The sequence below is a fragment of the Bombina bombina genome, chromosome 3, assembly GCF_027579735.1.
Source record: "Bombina bombina isolate aBomBom1 chromosome 3, aBomBom1.pri, whole genome shotgun sequence".
In the NCBI taxonomy this organism is placed as follows: Eukaryota; Metazoa; Chordata; class Amphibia; order Anura; family Bombinatoridae; genus Bombina; species Bombina bombina.
Window position 1 is genome coordinate 752,632,888 of NC_069501.1, and position 18,911 is coordinate 752,651,798.

Below are 18,911 nucleotides of genomic sequence, written 5' to 3' on the forward strand. Positions count from 1 at the left end.
GCAAGTGGTAAATTATTCTGAACACTTAAGATAAAGATGAGTTTAAAGTATCATTTATCTCTTTACTCATGTGGTCTTGGAAAAAACTAGTAAACATTCATTTTATTTCACATATTCAGTGGCAAACATGCATACTTACATTTATTTGCTCATATCTGTAATATTATGGAGCATACAGAGTTAAGCATTTGCTTTTGTACTTGGACAGTTTGTAGTAGTTTGCTTTGGCGTGTTTTTTTATCTACATCTATTATATTTCTTATATTAAAATCAAACAAAGATATGTATTTTTTAAAAATTTTAATGAGGTTAACCCTATTATAGAATTAATAGTTCAATTTAAAACACTTTTTTTTCGGGGGGGGGGGGGGGGTCTTCCGTATTTGAAGTCTATATATTTGGTTGGGTTTTTTTTATTCCTGATAATAACAAATTAACCTCTATTTGTATGTATGTTTGTTTGTTGTTGTTTTTTTAATTGTTATTTTAACCCCAATAGATTTATTACTATGCACTTGATACTTTTCTATATGGCTCTGGATTGACCTGCAGGAAGTATTGCTACTCTTTGATTACATATAAATAGAAGCTATTTAATCCTTCAAATGTGCTTTAAACATGGTTGAATTAATTCTAAAGACATACAAATTTCCAGTGTTTTCCACAAGAATCATTTGGATAATTTGGAGTTATACTATATTCCAATCAGAAATAAAGATACATATAGTACTATTATTCTCTCTACTTGCAAGCAAATGCTGAAACTCCCTTTATGTTATAGCGGTGAAAATTTAAGATAAAGATATAAAGGATAATATTATTTGTATAATAGTATTCATGCTTTGCAGGTGATCCATACATCTCCAAAATAATTACAATTTAAACGTTACTGTATTTTATGAAGTCTTAATAAAATGTAAATTCCATTAACAGGGATGAAACATAAAATGGATAGCTAATACACCATGACTGTTCCCCTCTAATATGATTAGTCAACACCTTCAATAGTAATGTACTTCTACCATCATCCTATTATATGAAAGTCCAAGGGGCATATGTATCAAGTTCCGAATGGAGCTTGATGCCCTGTGTTTCTGGCGAGCCTGCAGGCTCGCCAAAAACAGCAGTTATGAGGCAGCGGTCAGAAAGACCGCTGCTCCATAACCTGTCCGCCTGCTCTGAGCACGAGTATGATTGGGTTGATTGACACCCCCCTGCTGGTGGCCCATTGGCCGCGAGTCTGCAGGGGGCGGCGTTGCACAAACAGCTCTTGTGAGCTGCTGGTGCAATGCTGAATATGGCGAGCGTATTGCTTGCCGTATTCAGCGAGGTCTGGGGGACCTGATCCGCACTGTCATATCAGGTCCGACAGACCTTGATAACTAGAGGCCCAAGTGTGTTTGTCCGAAGCTGTCATGCGCAGTAGAGACAGCACGAGGACAAACACACCTGGCCTTTGAGTCCCTAGCAGCAGCTGATCTGCGGCAGAAGTGGGCATGGCCGGGTGTGAGCAGGGGCATGGCCGACGTGAAGGGGGCGTGACCGGCCGTAAAGGGGGCATGGTCATATGCGGTCGCGAGATAGAGAGGGGAGAGAGATAGAGAGGGGAGAGAGATAGAGAGGGGAGAGAGATAGAGAGGGGAGAGAGATAGAGAGGGGAGAGAGATAGAGAGGGGAGAGAGATAGAGAGGGGAGAGAGATAGAGAGGGGAGAGAGATAGAGAGGGGAGAGAGATAGAGAGAGAGGAGAGAGAGAGAGGGGAGAGAGATAGAGAGAGAGGAGAGAGAGAGAGGGGAGAGAGATAGAGAGGGGGGGAGAGAGATGAGAGGAGAGAGATAGAGGAGGGGAGAGAGAGAGGGGGAGAGGGGGGGAGAGGGGTGGGGAGAAGGAGGGGTGGGGGAGAGAGAGGAAGGAGAGCGAGGGGGGGAGAGTGAGGGGGGGAGAAAGTGAGAGCAAAAGAGAGGGGGGGAGCGCAAAAGAGAGGGGGAGAGAGAGAGCGCAAAACAAAGGAGGGGAGAGAGCACAAAAGAGAGGGGGAGAGAGAGAGAGCGCAAAAGAGGGGGGAGAGAGAGCACAAAAGAGAGGGGGAGAGAGCACAAAAGAGGGGGAGAGAGAGTGCAAAAGAGAGGGGGAGAGAGAGATCACAAAAGAGAGGGGGAGAGAGAGTGCAAAAGAGGGGGAGAGAGAGAGCGCAAAAGAGAGGGGGAGAGAGAGAGCAAAAGAGGGGGAGAGAGAGAGAGCAAAAGAGGGGGGAGAGAGAGAGCACAAAAGAGAGGGGGGAGAGCGCAAAAGAGAGGGGAGAGAGAGCGCAGTAGAGAGGGGGTAGAGAGAAAGCAAAAGAGGAAGGAGAGAGAGCGCAAAAGAGGTAAGAGAGAGAGAGAGAGAGAGAGCGCAAAAGAGAGGGGGAAGAGTGCAAAAGAGAGGGGGGAAGAGCGCAAAAGAGAGGGGGGAGAGAGCGCAAAAGAGATGGGGGAGAGAGCGCAAAAGAGATGGGGGGAGAGAGCGCAAAAGAGATGGGGGAGAGAAAGCGCAAAAGAGAGGGGGAGAGAGAGCGCAAAAGAGAGGGGGAGAGAGAGCGCAAAAGAGAGGGGGAGAGAGAGTGCAAAAGAGAGGGGGAGAGAGAGCGCAAAAGAGAGGAGGGAGAGAGAGCGCAAAAAAGAGGGGGGAGGGAAAGCGCAAAAGAGAGGGGGGAGGGAGAGCACAAAAGAGAGGGGGAGAGAGAGTGCAAAAGAGAGGGGGAGAGGGAAAGCGCAAAAGAGAGGGGGGAAAGAGCACAAAAGAGATGGGGGAGAGAGAGCGCAAAAGAGATGGAAGAGAGAGAGAGTGCAAAAGAGAGGGGGAGAGAGAGCGCAAAAGAGAGGCGGGAGAGAGAGCAAAAGAGAGGGGGGTGAGAGCGCAAAAAAGAGGGGGGAGGGAAAGCGCAAAAGAGAGGGGGGAGGGAGAGCACAAAAGAGAGGGGGAGAGAGAGTGCAAAAGAGAGGGTGGAGAGAGAGCGCAAAAGAGAGGGGGAGAGAAATTGCAAAAGAGACCAAAAGAGAGGGGGAAGAGAGCGCAAAAGAGAGGGGGGAGAGAGAGCGCAAAAGAGAGGGGGAGAGGGAAAGCGCAAAAGAGAGGGGGGAAAGAGCACAAAAGAGATGGGGGAGAGAGAGCGCAAAAGAGATGGAGGAGAGAGAGAGCGCAAAAGAGAGGGGTGAGAGAGAGAGCGCAAAAGAGGGGGGAGAGAGAGAGGGGGAGAGAGCGCAAAAGAGATGAGGGAGAGAGAGAGCACAAAAGAGAGGGGAAGAGAGAGCGCAAAAGAGAGGGGGGGAGAGCGCAAAAGAGAGGGGGGAGAGCGCAAAAGAGATGGGGGAGAGCACAAAAGAGAGGGGGAGAGAGAGAGAGCGCAAAAGAGAGGGGGAGAGAGAGCGCAAAAGAGAGGGGAGTGAAAGGGGGGAGAGAGAGCACAAAAGAGAGGGAAGAGAGAGAGGGGGGGAACAGCACAAAAGAGATGGGGGAGAGAGAGCGCAAAAGAGATGGAGGAGAGAGAGAGCGCAAAAGTGGAGGAGAGAGCACAAAAGAGAGGGGGAGAGAGCGCAAAAGAGAGAGGGAAGAGAGAGAGCGCAAAAGAGGGGGGGAGAGAGCACAAAAGAAGGGGAGAGAGAGAGTGCAAGAGAGGGGAGAGAGTGAGGGGGAGAGAGCGCAAAATAGATGGGAAGAGAGAGAGCACATAAGAGAGGGGGAGAGAGAGCGCGCAAAAGAGAGGGGGGAGAGAGCGCAAAAAAGAGGCGGGAGACAGCGCAAAAAAGAGGGGGAGAGAGTGCAAAAGAGAGGGGAGAGAGAGAGAGCGCAAAAGAGAGGGGGAGAGAGAGAGCGCAAAAGAGAGGGGGAGAGAGAGAGCGCAAAAGAGAGGGGGAGAGAGAGAGCGCAAAAGAGAGGGGGAGAGAGAGAGCGCAAAAGAGAGGGGGAGAGAGAGAGCGCAAAAGAGAGGGGGAAAGAGAGAGTGCAAAAGAGAGTGGGGAGAGAGCTCAAATGAGAGGGGGAGAGAGAGAGAGAGCTCAAAAGAGAGGGGGAGAGAGCAAAAGAGAGGGGGGAGGAGGAGAGAGCAAAAGAGGGGGGGGAGAGAGAGAGCAAAAGAGAGGGGGGAGAGAGAGCAAAAGAGAGGGGGAGGGAGAGAGCAAGGGGTGGGACCACTGTACTGCAAAAAATGGCACGTGTGAACGGGATTTAGGACTAGTTTTTTATAAATGGTTCAAGTAAAGTTACAACAACTTCTTATATATAAATCCCAGAGTAAGCGCACTACCACTTACTATAAAAATATTTCAGTAACAGGGTGCAGAAAAAAAAATGTATAATATTTCCAAAAACAAATTGCACTCTCTGGATTTTTAACTCACAGCAAACGGATTTATTCTGTGATGGTTCGGGGTCTGAGGAAGGGGTGAAGACGTCACATAATTTTTTTTATTTTTTTTATAGCATTATCTACAAATAAACATAATATTTGCATTTATCTTTTTTGTTTTCATGTCTGTCAACCAACAGAAAATGTATAAAATTTTGAGTGAAGTGAAATCAGAAGTAGAAACAGTGATAAAAACTGGTCGCCAGATTGTTCAGAAACAGCAAACCGAGAATCCCAAAGACCTGGATGAAAGACTTACTGCATTAAAGGTTGAATACAATGAACTTGGAGCAAAGGTACATTTTCAGTTTAATGAGTACCATATAAACTAAAGATTGTAACTATTGTTTATTAGAAAATTGTACAATTAAAATTACATTTAAAATTGGAACCATAATTTGATAATCAGTGGCACACATTCAAAGAAATAATGCAAATTAAGTAAGATAATTGGCACCAAATCCTTATACCCTTTGGATCAAACAATCTCTGCATTTCATTAAATTTCCATATAAATAATACAAAATAATAAATAAGGGCTACAAAGGACAGTATTCCATATGTAAAAAAAAAAACCTTACTTTTACATGGAGCATGACTGGTTCTTTACTATCTTACTATCTATTAAAACACACTCTCCTCAAATTCATAGATCCAATGTGTGGAGACTAAATAGCAGAAGGCAAAAAAACAAACAAAGGTAGAGATAGTAAGGTATATGTGTATTGTAACATTTAATAAGACAGAGAAAAATATATATACATTAAATTGTGCAATGTCCATCATATACCTACCTTTCTTGTTAAAACATCTGGCATACAGATGGAATGTGAGTTTACTTCTAAACTTGACACTTCCAACTACTATAAACTGGCAGTTATATGCCTCCAACATGACACAACAATTTTTTTGTTTTGTCTATTTTGAGCATTTAAAGATAGCTTATTTCATTTGCATTAACTTTACAAACTTTTTTTTGTAAAATGGATATTCCTGTACTGAGAAAAAACAATCAAAACATTTTTGATTGCATATTTGTGAGGTATGTCACTGTCCACCAATAAAGCAGTGTAAGTTCTGCTTAATAGCCGGTGATCAATCAGGCCTTAAAGGGACATTAAACACTAAATAAATGCTAGATAGAATGATGCATTCAAAGAAAATATTAGTCTGAGAATAACATGTAGATGTAATTTTTAAAGTTTCATATGTTTAAATATTGACAAATTAAGTGTAAAGTTTTAGTGTCTATAAAAAAATTGGAGCTGCCATATTGTAACTTAGGTTACCTTCTCTGCTGTGGCCAGTCAGGGAAAGTATAAATAGGTCACTAGAGTGTGCAGCCAATGGCTGTGTGGAATATAATACTGTTCTGCAATTCCACTTCTAACAGGAACTAAAAAGCTCTCAATTTCAGAATAGATTTACAGGAAAAGGGGGCAAAATATAAAATGAAAGTATACTGCAGAGTTTTTTTTATATATACAATTTATCAATTTATATTACAATTTCAAAGTGTTTAAACACAGATTTGCATAATCAACAGATGCAAGATTACAAGACAATACAATAGCATTTACTCTGAATTTCAAATAAGTAGTAGATTTCAAAGCTATGTATATTTCCATTCCCTCTGTACCATGTGATAGCAATCAGCCAATCACAAATGCATATACGTATATTCAGTGAATTATTGCACATGCTCAGTAGGAGCTGGTGACTCAAAAAGTGTAAATATAAAAGAATGTGCACATTTTTTTAATGGAAGTAAATTGGAAAGTTGTTTAAAATTACATGCTGTATCTGAATCATGAAAATTTAATTTGACCTGAGTGTCCCTTTAATGTCCCTTTAAGAACCACGTGTACATGGTCCATGGATTTTAAGTTGGCTTCAGTATTAAGATTAACAGATTTAACTTAAAAAAATTTGGATTAACACTACTGCCCCTTAATCAATCCCTTAGAGGGGATAAAGTTGAATCATCCCAGGCTGATTTATGTTGGATGATTTACAAGCCCTTATTTCACACAATTGGTTGCCTGAGAGAATGGGAATGGGCTGAACATGTGCTTGCGCATGTCACCTCGCTAGTCTTCAATGTGGATGTACGGGTTTCCTTGTTGGGAAAATTGTCCTCCCACACTTTCATAATTGAAGGACTAAATAATGTATAATATATAATAAATAAATAAACATTACATCATTTTTATTGTAATACATATTTACAATAAATCGAAAAAAATACATATTATATATTTTCATTTAGATGATGATCATTTTTGAATTTTATGATCCATTGCTAGACCACCAATAAAATTTAATAGGCTTCTATTTAGAATCTTCTGGTGGTATGCAACCCAGATATCCATTCCAAGTATTTTTTAACATGGAATATTACAACTGTAAAATATATTAAGATTTGCATTTATGGAAAAAATGGAGGTGACATTTGAAATTTCAGAGTTTTATTAATATGACTGCAGAAAACATTTTCTTCCAGGATTAGACTATTTTTTATGTATATTTCTTCCTATAATATTCTCACATTTATTGTTTGTAAGAAAAAATAAAAGCTTTAAGAAATGCATTTAACATCACTGAGATTTGTCAAAAAGAGCAAATGGGCTATTATACTCAGGATGAATCGGTAATTAATTGTTTGGTTTATATTTGGTCAAAAATGAAGCTACTGACAGCTGAGTTCAGAAGTATGTTTTAAATCTCAAAAATATTGGTTGATTGAAATACAGTTGACTAAAGTGCAACGTAAGGCGTCATTTTATTAAGTTATTTATAAAATGTTAACATTCAGGGTAGAGCTTTCTTTATTTCATTTAATATTATTTTAAGCAATGTCAAATCATAAGGAAAAAATTACATTTTAAATATACACAGGATTTTATTTATACTTAACTGTCATTTGAAAAAAAATACGATTGGTATGATCTAAATCAGTTAAAATAACTTCCACTTTTTTTTTATTATTATTTTAGAAAGCCAAACTATGAACTTTCCATCTTGAAAATCATTTTCTTTTCTTTTTTTTTAATATATTACCTAAAAAAGCACCTAAATATAAGTAAGGTTTTGGGAAATATTTGCTTAATAGTACAATTGCAACACTACTGGTGTTTTTAGGATAAATCAACTTAATAAATACACATTAAAAACGTGTATTTATTAAGTTGATTTTATTATGTGGTATAATGGAAAATGTGTTTCACTCTTTGTTTTATGTTTGGGTGTATGCATAAAGTTTTGGGGGGGGGGGCAAACATTAAAAATATACCACAATAATAATGTTAATATACACAAATTCTAATATTTATTTAGTATAATATATATTTAGGGCTAGATTATGAATGGTGAGCTAACTGTTGGGCGCGAGCGATATTGGTTTTTTTGGCTTTTAGCGAACAACTGAAATATTATTGTACTATACTATAAAATATTCTAAATTATCCATAAAATATATATAGATATCTATATATTACAGTATTTATAGTTTTAAATCATTTTAAATACGTTTTAAAAATATTTTATATTTAATTTTTTACTAATGCTCATTAAAGATACCATTTCATAATTTGCGCTAACCTAACCACGTTAGTTGTGAACCCCAATGCGCGTTGTGCATATTTTATATTTGTATGTTTTTCACATAGAAAATAAATAATCTACTTTTTATTATTTAAAAATATATATATATATATGTATATATGATACTGTTCAGGTAAAATACATATCTATACCTATAGATTTATCTCCCCCCCCATAATTTTAATGAATTTTGGTTTAACCATGAAAATAGCTTTTCCAATGCAGCAATCAGAAATCTATCTCCTACTGATGAGTTCTAAAAAGAACGAAACAGGCTTGTATAGTGAGTGATTTCTGGTTTGCTGTAATATTCCTGTTTAAAAGGATCGCTGTGTTAAAACAGTATTTTTGAAGCAAAAAACTGAGAATTTGCATACCTAATTTTCATATCTTACCCACAATTCTCTTGTGCATTGGAAACATTGCATATTAAGAATTTCTGGGGAAAAGCAAGCGGGGATACTTGCTTAGATGTACTAATTTCCTATGCAAATATTTACATTGATATATATATATATATATATATATATATACATTTATATAAAAAATATACATTTATACATACACACACATATTTATATATAATAAAAATCATATTATTACTATTGCTTATTACTGAGTTACCTTTGGGGGCAAAATAATTTGTCACCAGGTCCCTCTGTTGAGTAGGACCTCTGCATATTGTGCTGATAAGGTGACCATTTTAAACGCTTTAAAAATATATTTTGTATGCAGATCCTTCATAATATAGTACTTAATTGCTGTTATATGCTATTTATAATAAAAAAAACTCTTTATTGCCCGATTTAAGGAAACAATTAAATACACATATCCTATTTTGATTATGAGCTGAATGTCTGTAATCATTTTAGTAGTGCACAGTAGTCCAAATGAAAAATAAAGATTTAGGAAGATGATTTTAAGTTTTTCTCATGTAAATATAAAAAATGTAAACATGCTCTATATATTGAATATGGATGGTATCTCTCCAAAGTAATGCAGATTGTTAAAATTCAGCAATGCTAGTCTGATTAAATTTGTGCTGCAGGCTTGCCAGCAGGGTGTTTGTCCATTACCACTTCTACCTACACCATCCGCAGTCTAGTGCACATAAGATTCAGAAATGTCACAGCATACATTATTCTAATCTGTTTCATTGCCGTTTGCAGGACTCCCTGTGAATTTAGTATTAGTGTTAAGTCATTTTTATCTGAAACCAACAAAGGTCTTTTTCATGCTATGTGCCTTGATACAGGAGCATTGTGCTATAAAACCTGAAATGTTCGAGGTAGGAGACCATAGGCTAATTTAAAAATATGACTAGGGAGTAGTTCTTAATTAAGCTGTCAAATTGCTTCAACCTTTTATTAAATGCCAGTTTGAAATTAGACATGTTGCTTAATTTTGGCCTATAATGAACAGGAATAAAACTCAATAGGAGGCTTTGTGCTTCCAGTGTTGAATGGGGGAGATGAAGAAAGGAAGACAAGCCAAATATAAATCATTTGGTTTTAGAGTTTCATTGTCGCAGGTACATATCATTCAGTTTACTTGCTTGATAAAATCTCATGCAAGTATAAGTACCACTTGCTAGAAAATGTAAATACCCCACAAAAGTATGTGCTACCTAAGGTATGGTAGTAAAACAGATCAAATTTGCTGACATGCTTCTCGTCTTTACCATTAGCAGTGCAACTTATAAGGTATAAACACTAACTAGAATAAATAATAGAAACATAGATTTTGACAGCAGATAAGAACGACAAGCCCAACAAGTCTGGCCAAATGTCCTATAAAGTGTAAGCTTAAGGAGTTCATAAAATAGCATTGTGCATATCCCAGGTCTTCTTTTTGTCTCCCTAAGTATTTATCTGTATCACTGCTAAAGGAAGTTTATTCCGTGAATCAACAACCCTTTCTATTAAGTTTATTTGGTGCTCCAAATTCATTCTTCTGCAAATTACTCCTGAATCTACTACCTTCATTTTCAGATCATGACTCCTTGTTAGGGTGTGGCTCTTTTTGTGAAAAATACTTACAGTCTCAGCTTTATTAGGGCTCTTAATATATTGGGGCCTAGTTATCAAGCCGTCAACCTCAAATACGCTGGAATTCCGCAGCGTATTTGTGGCGAGGCTGATTCGCCTTAGTTATCAAAGGCTTCAGACCGACAAAAGTAGAATTTTGTGACGTAAGCTTCGATCCGCCGGACTCCGTCCGACACAGATCGATTCTTACGTCACTCCAGATGTTCCGCACACAAGTGCGGCACAATCTCACTACTTTTGCTAGTTATCAAAAAACTAGCAGGTACGCTCTGCACTTTTACGGCCCAGCGTACCTGGTTTTCAATCCGCCAGCCTGGAGGCGGCGGATCCCATAGGAATCAATGGGAGTTTGACCATAGCGAAAGTACAAGTTAGCTGCTGCAAGATATCCCATTGATTCCTATGGGAGCTGTCTACACCTAACACGTACCCCGAGTCTAAACACCCCTAATCTGCCCCCCCTACACCGCCGCAACTAAATAAAGTTATTACCCCCTAAACCGCTGCTCCCGGAGCCCACCGCAACTATAATAAATGTCTTAACCCCTAAACCGCCGCTTCCAGAGCCCACCGCCACCTACATTATACCTATTAACCCCTATCCTGCCCCCCCTATACCGCCGCCCTCTGTAATAAAGTTATTAACCCCTATCCTGCTGATCCCGCACCTCGCCGCAAATAAATAAATAGTTTAACCCCTAAACTGCCGCTCCCTGAACCCGCCGCAACCTATCTTAAATTTATTAACCCCTATCCTGCCCCCCCTACACCGTCGCCACCTATAATAAATTTATTAACCCCTATCCTGCCCCCCACTACACCGCCGCCACTGTAATAAAATTATTAACCCCTAAACCTAAGTCTAACACTAACCCTAACACCCCCTAACTTAAATATTAATCAAATAAATCTAAATCATATTTATATTATTAACTAAGTTGATCCTATTTAAAACTAAATACTTACCTATAAAATAAACCCTAATATAGCTACAATATAAATAATAATTATATTGTAGCTATCTTAGGATTTATTTTTATTTTACAGGTACCTTTCAATTTATTTTAACTAGGTACAATAGCTATTAAATAGTTATTAACTATTTAATAGCTTACCTAGCTAAAATAAAGAGAAATTAACCTGTAAAATAAAAACTAACCTAAGTTACAATTACACCTAACACTACACTATACTTTAATAAATTATTCCTATTTAAAACTAAATACTTACCTGTAAAATAAACCCTAATATAGCTACAATATAATTAATAATTACATTGTAGCTATCTTAGGATTTATATTTATTTTACAGGTAACTTTGTATTTATTTTAGCTAGTTAGAATAGTTATTAAATAGTTATTAACTATTTAATAACTACCTAGCTAAAAGAAATACAAAATTACCTGTAAAATAAATCCTAACCTAAGTTACAATTAAACCTAACACTACACTATCATTAAATTAATTAATTAATTAAACTACCTACAAATAACTACAATTAAATACAATTACATAAACTAACTAAAGTACAAAAAATAAAAAAAGCTAAGTTACAAAAAATAAAAAAAATAGGTTACAAACATTTAAAAACATATTACAACAATTTTAAGCTACTTACACCTATTCTAAGCCCCCTAATAAAATAACAAACCCCCCCAAAATAAAAAAATGCCCTACCCTATTCTACATTAAAAAGTAAACAGCTCTTTTGCCTTACTAGCCCTTAAAAGGGCCTTTTGTGGGGGCATGCCCCAAAGTTCAGCTCTTTTGACTGTAAAAGAAAAATACAACACCCCCAACATTAAAACCCACCACCCACATACCCCTAATCTAACCCAAACCCCCCTTAAAATAACCTAACACTAATCCCCTGAAGATCATCCTACCTTTAGTTGTTTTCACTCAGCCGAGCCACCGATGGAACTGAAGAGGACATCCAGACCGGCAGAAGTTATCCTCCAAGGGGCGCTGAAGAAATCTTCCATCCGATGAAGTGATCCTCCAAGCGGCGCTGAAGAAATCTTCCATCCGGGCGAGGTCATCTTCCAAGAGGCGCTGAAGAAGTCTTCTATCCGGGCGAGGTCATCGTCGAAGCCGGGTCTTGAATCTTCATCCCGCCGACGTGGAACATCCTCCTTTCCCGACGAACTACCGACGAATGAAGGCTCCTTTAAGGGACGTCATCCAAGATGGCGTCCCTTCAATTCCGATTGGCTGATAGGATTCTATCAGCCAATCGGAATTAAGGTAGGAAAAATCTGATTGGCTGATGGAATCAGCCAATCAGATTCAAGTTCAATCCGATTGGCTGATCCAATCAGCCAATCAGATTGAGCTCGCATTCTATTGGCTGATCGGAACAGCCAATAGAATGCGAGCTCAATCTGATTGGCTGATTGGATCAGCCAATCGGATTGAACTTGAATCTGATTGGCTGATTCCATCAGCCAATCAGATTTTTCCTACCTTAATTCCGACTGGCTGATAGAATCCTATCAGCCAATCGGAATTGAAGGGACGCCATCTTGGATGACATCCCTTAAAGGAGCCTTCATTCGTCGGTAGTTCGTCGGGAAAGGAGGATGTTCCGCGTCGGCGGGATGAAGATTCAAGACCCGGCTTCGACGATGACCTTGCCCGGATAGAAGACTTCTTCAGCGCCTCTTGGAAGATGACCTCGCCCGGATGGAAGATTTCTTCAGCGCCACTTGGAGGATCACTTCATCGGATGGAAGATTTCTTCAGCGCCCCTTGGAGGATAACTTCTGCCGGTCCGGATGTCCTCTTCAGTTCCATCGGTGGCTCGGCTGAGTGAAGACAACTAAAGGTAGGATGATCTTCAGGGGATTAGTGTTAGGTTATTTTAAGGGGGGTTTGGGTTAGATTAGGGGTATGTGGGTGGTGGGTTTTAATGTTGGGGGGGGTTGTATTTTTCTTTTACAGGCAAAAGAGCTGAACTTTGGGGCATGCCCCCACAAAAGGCCCTTTTAAGGGCTGGTAAGGCAAAAGAGCTGTTTACTTTTTAATGTAGAATAGGGTAGGGCATTTTTTTTATTTTGGGGGGGTTTGTTATTTTATTAGGGGGCTTAGATTAGGTGTAAGTAGCTTAAAATTGTTGTAATATGTTTTTAAATGTTTGTAACTTTTATTTTTTATTTTTTGTAACTTAGCTTTTTTTATTTTTTGTACTTTAGTTAGTTTATGTAATTGTATTTAATTGTAGTTATTTGTAGGTAGTTTAATTAATTAATTTAATGATAGTGTAGTGTTAGGTTTAATTGTAACTTAGGTTAGGATTTATTTTACAGGTAATTGTGTATTTCTTTTAGCTAGGTAGTTATTAAATAGTTAATAACTATTTAATAACTATTCTAACTAGCTAAAATAAATACAAAGTTGCCTGTAAAATAAATATAAATCCTAAGATAGCTACAATGTAATTATTAATTATATTGTAGCTATATTAGGGTTTATTTTACAGGTAAGTATTTAGTTTTAAATAGGAATAATTTATTAAAGTATAGTGTAGTGTTAGGTGTAATTGTAACTTAGGTTAGTTTTTATTTTACAGGTTAATTTCTCTTTATTTTAGCTAGGTAAGCTATTAAATAGTTAATAACTATTTAATAGCTATTGTACCTAGTTAAAATAAATTGAAAGGTACCTGTAAAATAAAAATAAATCCTAAGATAGCTACAATATAATTATTATTTATATTGTAGCTATATTAGGGTTTATTTTATAGGTAAGTATTTAGTTTTAAATAGGATCAACTTAGTTAATAATATAAATATGATTTAGATGTATTTAATTAATATTTAAGTTAGGGGGGTGTTAGGGTTAGTGTTAGACTTAGGTTTAGGGGTTAATAATTTTATTACAGTGGCGGCGGTGTAGTGGGGGGCAGGATAGGGGTTAATAAATGTATTATAGGTGGCGACGGTGTAGGGGGGGGCAGGATAGGGGTTAATAAATTTAATATAGGTTGCGGTGGGTTCAGGGAGCGGCGGTTTAGGGGTTAAACAATTTTTTTATTTGCAGCGAGGTGCGGGATCAGCAGGATAGGGGTTAATAACTTTATTACAGAGGGCGGCAGTATAGGGGGGCAGGATAGGGGTTACTAGGTATAATGTAGGTGGCAGCGGTGTCTGGGAGCGGCGGTTTAGGGGTTAATACATTTATAAGACTTGCGGCGAGGTCTAGGAGCGGCGGTTTAGGGGTTAATACATTTTTTATAGTTGCGGCGGGGTCTAGGAGTGTCAGTTTAGGGGTTAGTAACTTTATTTAGTTGCGGGGGGCTCCGGGGACGCCGGTATAGGGGGTAGAACAGTGCAGTTTAGTGTGGGTGCTTAGTGACAGGCTAGCAAGAAAGCTGTCAAACAGCCGAAGAGCAGCGAGATCGGATGAGTGATAACTCTCACAGTCCACTGCTCATCGCCCCGCGGCTTTTTGACAGCTTTTTTTTATAACTTAGGCGTATTTTTTCAGGTCCGTGGCGGCGATGTGAGGCGAGCTTAGGCGGGCGTATTGGGCCGGCGAAGGCAGAAAAGTTGACGGCTTGATAATTACCCCCCATTTTCTATTGTATCCCCTCTCTCATTTCTCTCCTTTAAGCAATACATATTTAAGCCATTCATTTTTGTTTTAAGTTGGATTTTTTTTACCATGTACCATTTAGTAACCCTCCTTCCAGTTTATTTATATCCTTCTGAAGATATGGCCTCCAGAGCTGTGTGTTTGTGTGTAAATATATATAGTTATAGGTATATACAGATATATATGAATACATAGAACATTTTCCCCTATGTGAAGAACATTGGAATGTAAAATGTTTACAGTACATACACAGTAAAAACAAAATTAAAGATTAATACAAAATTTGTTTCTTATTTTAAGGTATTTGAGTGGAAAGGGCTCCAAAGTATCTATACATATTAATATATTTGTATGTATGTGTAAATGTGTGATTATATGTGTAAAAATGTCGATAGAGATCAAGGAGTCAAATTATTATTGGCTGAATTGGGCCAATTCACCCTGTTTCCGCGTGAGCCTTCAGGCTCGCTGGAAACAGGAGTTGAGAAACAGCGGTCTATAGACTGCTGCTCCTTAACTCATACGCCATCTCTGAGGCGGCGTACAGCAATCTGCCCAATCCTATACGATAAGGCTGATTGAAACCCCCTGCTAACGGCTGATTGGTCACGAATCTGGAGGGGGCGGTATTGCACAAGCAGTTCACTTGAACTGCTTGTGCAATGATGAATACGGAATGCGTATGCTGTACGCATTCATCAATGTCTGGCGGACATGATACGCTACAGTGTATCATGTCCACCAGACTTTAATAAATTGACCCCATAGGGTTCCATTTATCAAGCAGAAGAGAGAGCATTGGAGCTCTTGCATTGCAGTCTCACACAAGCAAGCTTACAAGTGATAATTAAGAACCAGAAGGTTTTACCTCTCAGACACCAGCTTTGACCAGGTTGATTCACAGCTTCCGCTTTAGTGGGATTAGTTTGCGCAAGACAAGAAGATGGAATTAAACAAGCAGATGCTCACACAATGATAAATGTGCTCATCACAGTCATAGGCAGACAGGTTCCCTAGCTGTGAACATTGCCCTCCCGGACATGAATAACTGGAGCCCATTTAATTGTCTTGAGAAAGGACATTAGGACATGAGCATGGAATGGAGAGAAATCTGGTGGAATAATGGGACAAAGAAGAGGGATTTTGAAAATTACTAGAGATTACTACTAGAACTAAATTTCACTTTGATAATTGTTAAACATATACATCACTTAAATGATCAGAGATAAAAACTCATTTGAACAGTTGGAATATTCTTGTTATGAATATTTTTTAAAATAACTTTGAGCAATGGTTAAATGAAGGAAAGTTTGATGGCAAGTGCTATTGTCATAGAATAAAAGTTGCTCAGAAGATGTTTCACAGATGTAAGGAAGGAGACCTAAAGTGAGGAGAAGATGGGTGTAGAATATAAAGTAAAAATGTATTATTTGAAAAATTGATAAAAGAAATGGAACAGATAATAAACTAATGGCATTTAGCTCTTTTGCATTACCCTTAAAAGTGCATTCAGCTTTTTCAAAAAAGCCCAAAAACCCACCCAAATTTTTTTTTTAAAAAAACCTTACACTAGCCCCAGAAAATCTACTTACGGTTTCTGAAGTCCGTACATCCAGACAAAGAGAAGTCTTCATCCAGGCGGCGAGGTCTTCATCCATCCCCTAGGGTGTACTCTATCTTCATCCCGGCGGCGTGGAGTTATCCTGGATCCTATCCTGCGCGGAGTATCCTCTTCATACCGTCACCGCTAATAGGATTTAATAAGCTTTTATCCTATTGGCTGATTTGAATTTGAAGAATCAAATCAGCCAGTAGGAATGCAAGGGATGCCATTTTGAAAAGGCTACCTTGCATTATACTTTAGTGTACGGCGGCTACTGTATGAAGAGGACGCTCCATGCAGGAGGGGATCCAGGATAGCTCTGTTCCACGCTGCCGGGATGAAGATGGAAGACACCCCGGAATGGATGAAGACCTTGCCGCCCGAATGTCCGGACTTCAGAAACTGTGAGTAGATCTTCTGGGATTAGTCTTAGATTTTTTAAGAAACAATTTGGGTGGGGTTTTTTTTAGATTAGGATTTGGGCTTTTTTAAAAGAGCTGAATGCCTTTTTAAGGGCAATGCAAAAGAGCTAAATGCCCTTTTAAGCTTAGGTTTTTTTAGAGTAAGGTTTTTTTTATTTTGGGGGGTTGGTTGGGTGGTGGGTTTTACTGTTGAGGGGCTTTGTATTTTTTTACAGGTAAAAGAGCTGATTTCTTTAGGGCAATGCCCTACAAAAGGCCATTTTAAGGGCTATTGGTATTTTATTGTAGGCTAGGGGGTGTTTTTATTTTGGGGGGGCTTTTTTATTTTTATAGGACTATTAGATTAGGTGTAATTGTTTTTATTTTTGATAATTTCGTTTATTTTTTGTAATCTTAGTGTTTTTTATTTTTCGTGATTTTAGTGTTTATTATTTTTGGTAAACTTAGATTTTTTAATTTTTCGTAGGATTTGTATTTTTTTTGTTGTAATTTAGATTTTTTTTTTAATTTTTATAGTTAGGTTTTTTTACAATTGTAATTTAGATATTTTAACTGGTAGTAATTTTTATTTTATTAGATTAGTTATGTTAGGTTAATTTGTAGTTTAATGTTAGGTTTATTTTTATTTTACAGGTAAGTTTTTATTTATTTTAATAGAGTTATATTGTAATTTTAACTTAAAGTTAGGGGGTGTTAGGTTTAGGGCTTAATAGTTTAATTTATTTTTTTACGATGTGGGGGGGCTGCGGTTTAGGAGTTTATAGGTTTATTTAGTGGCGGGGATGTGGGAGGCCGGAGGTTTAGGGGTTAGTGGCTACGATTTCAGGGTGCAGGGGAATAGGGGTTAATAAATTTTATTAGTGGCCGCGATGTCAGGGGTGGAAGATTAGGGGTTCATAACTTTATTTAGGTAACAGCGATGTCGGGGGCGGCGGATTAGGGGTGTTAAGATTTGGGGTTTATGTTAGGGTGTTAGGTTTAAACGTAACTTTTTTTTCCCCATAGACATCAATGGGGTTGCGTTACGGCGATTAGCACTTCAGTTGTTAGGCTTTTTTCTAACACTCTCTCCCCATTGATGTCTATGGGGAAAAGCGTGCACAAGCATGTATTCTCAGCCCTTGGCTTTTGTGCAGTATGGAGTTTATCGCCACCATATCGCACGCACAAGGAGGCTTTTCAGAAACTTGTAATGGCAGCACTAGGGAGAGTGAAATAATGCAACTTTGATTGTGTTTGTTTCGCACCCTCTATAGCGCAAAACTCGTAATCTAGGTGAGTATGTGAGAATACCTGTGCACCAAGATTGCAGCCCCTAGTACAAAGAGATAGAGCTACCCCATTAAACAGCATTTCAGGGGTTAAAATATCAACTCAGCTTTAAAGAAAGCTGCAGCAACAGGAGGGAAAGCAATAGCATAGTGAGTAGTAACTAACCTGGGATAGTTGTTTCCAGCAGTTTAAAGGGACAGTCTAGTCAAAATTAAATTTTCATGATTCAGATAGGGAATCCAATTTTAAACATCTTTCCAATTCACGTTTATCATCAAATTTGCTTTGTACTCTTGGTATTCTTTGTTGAAAGCTAAAACTAGGTAGGCTCATATGCTAATTTCCAATCCCTTGAGGCCGTCCCTTATTTTAATGCATTTGGCAGTTTTTCACAGCTAGAGGGCATAAGTTCATGTGTGCCATACAGATAGCATTGTGACCACGCCTATGGAGTTACAAATGAGTAGGCACTAATTGGCTAAATGCAAGTCTGTCAAATGAACTGAAATAAGGGGGCAGTCTGCAAAGGCTTTGACACAAAGTAATTACAGAGGTAAAAAAAGTATATTAATATAACTGTGTTGGGAATGCAAAACTGGGTAATGGGTAATAAAGGGATTATCTATCTTTTAAAATAGTATTATTATCCAGGAGAAATAAATGAATACATTTGCACTTTAATAGTAAGTGAAAAAAAGAGTTTACTTGAGGGAGGAGAGGTAAATTAATATTTTTATCATTTTCATGTGATTGAAGAAGAAAGCTATTTAAAATATTTTTTAGCGCACCTTTGGCTTAGTATATTTAGACTTTGTGTACTTTCGGTTTAGGGCTCCAGCAAAAGTCAGAGCAGAGTTTTGTAGCAAGCTTGTAGAATTATATGAGGTGAGAGAGATGCTAGCAAGCCTGAGACTTTTGCTCATGCGCTACCATTTTACTTTCAACTTGTAATATGAACACAAAAATAAAAACGCTATTGATTT

At 38.2% G+C, this 18,911-nt stretch overlaps 1 protein-coding gene across 1 annotated transcript in view; it reads left to right on the top strand.

Annotated features, from left to right (window-relative positions):
* The window catches only part of DMD (dystrophin), a 4,487,195-nt gene that overhangs the window by 2,051,991 nt on the left and 2,416,293 nt on the right, over positions 1–18,911 (top strand). Inside the window, exon 33 of the mRNA XM_053707599.1 lies at positions 4,525–4,680. Within this exon, the coding sequence (XP_053563574.1) occupies positions 4,525–4,680 (156 nt within the window). The remainder of the gene's footprint in view (positions 1–4,524; positions 4,681–18,911) is intronic.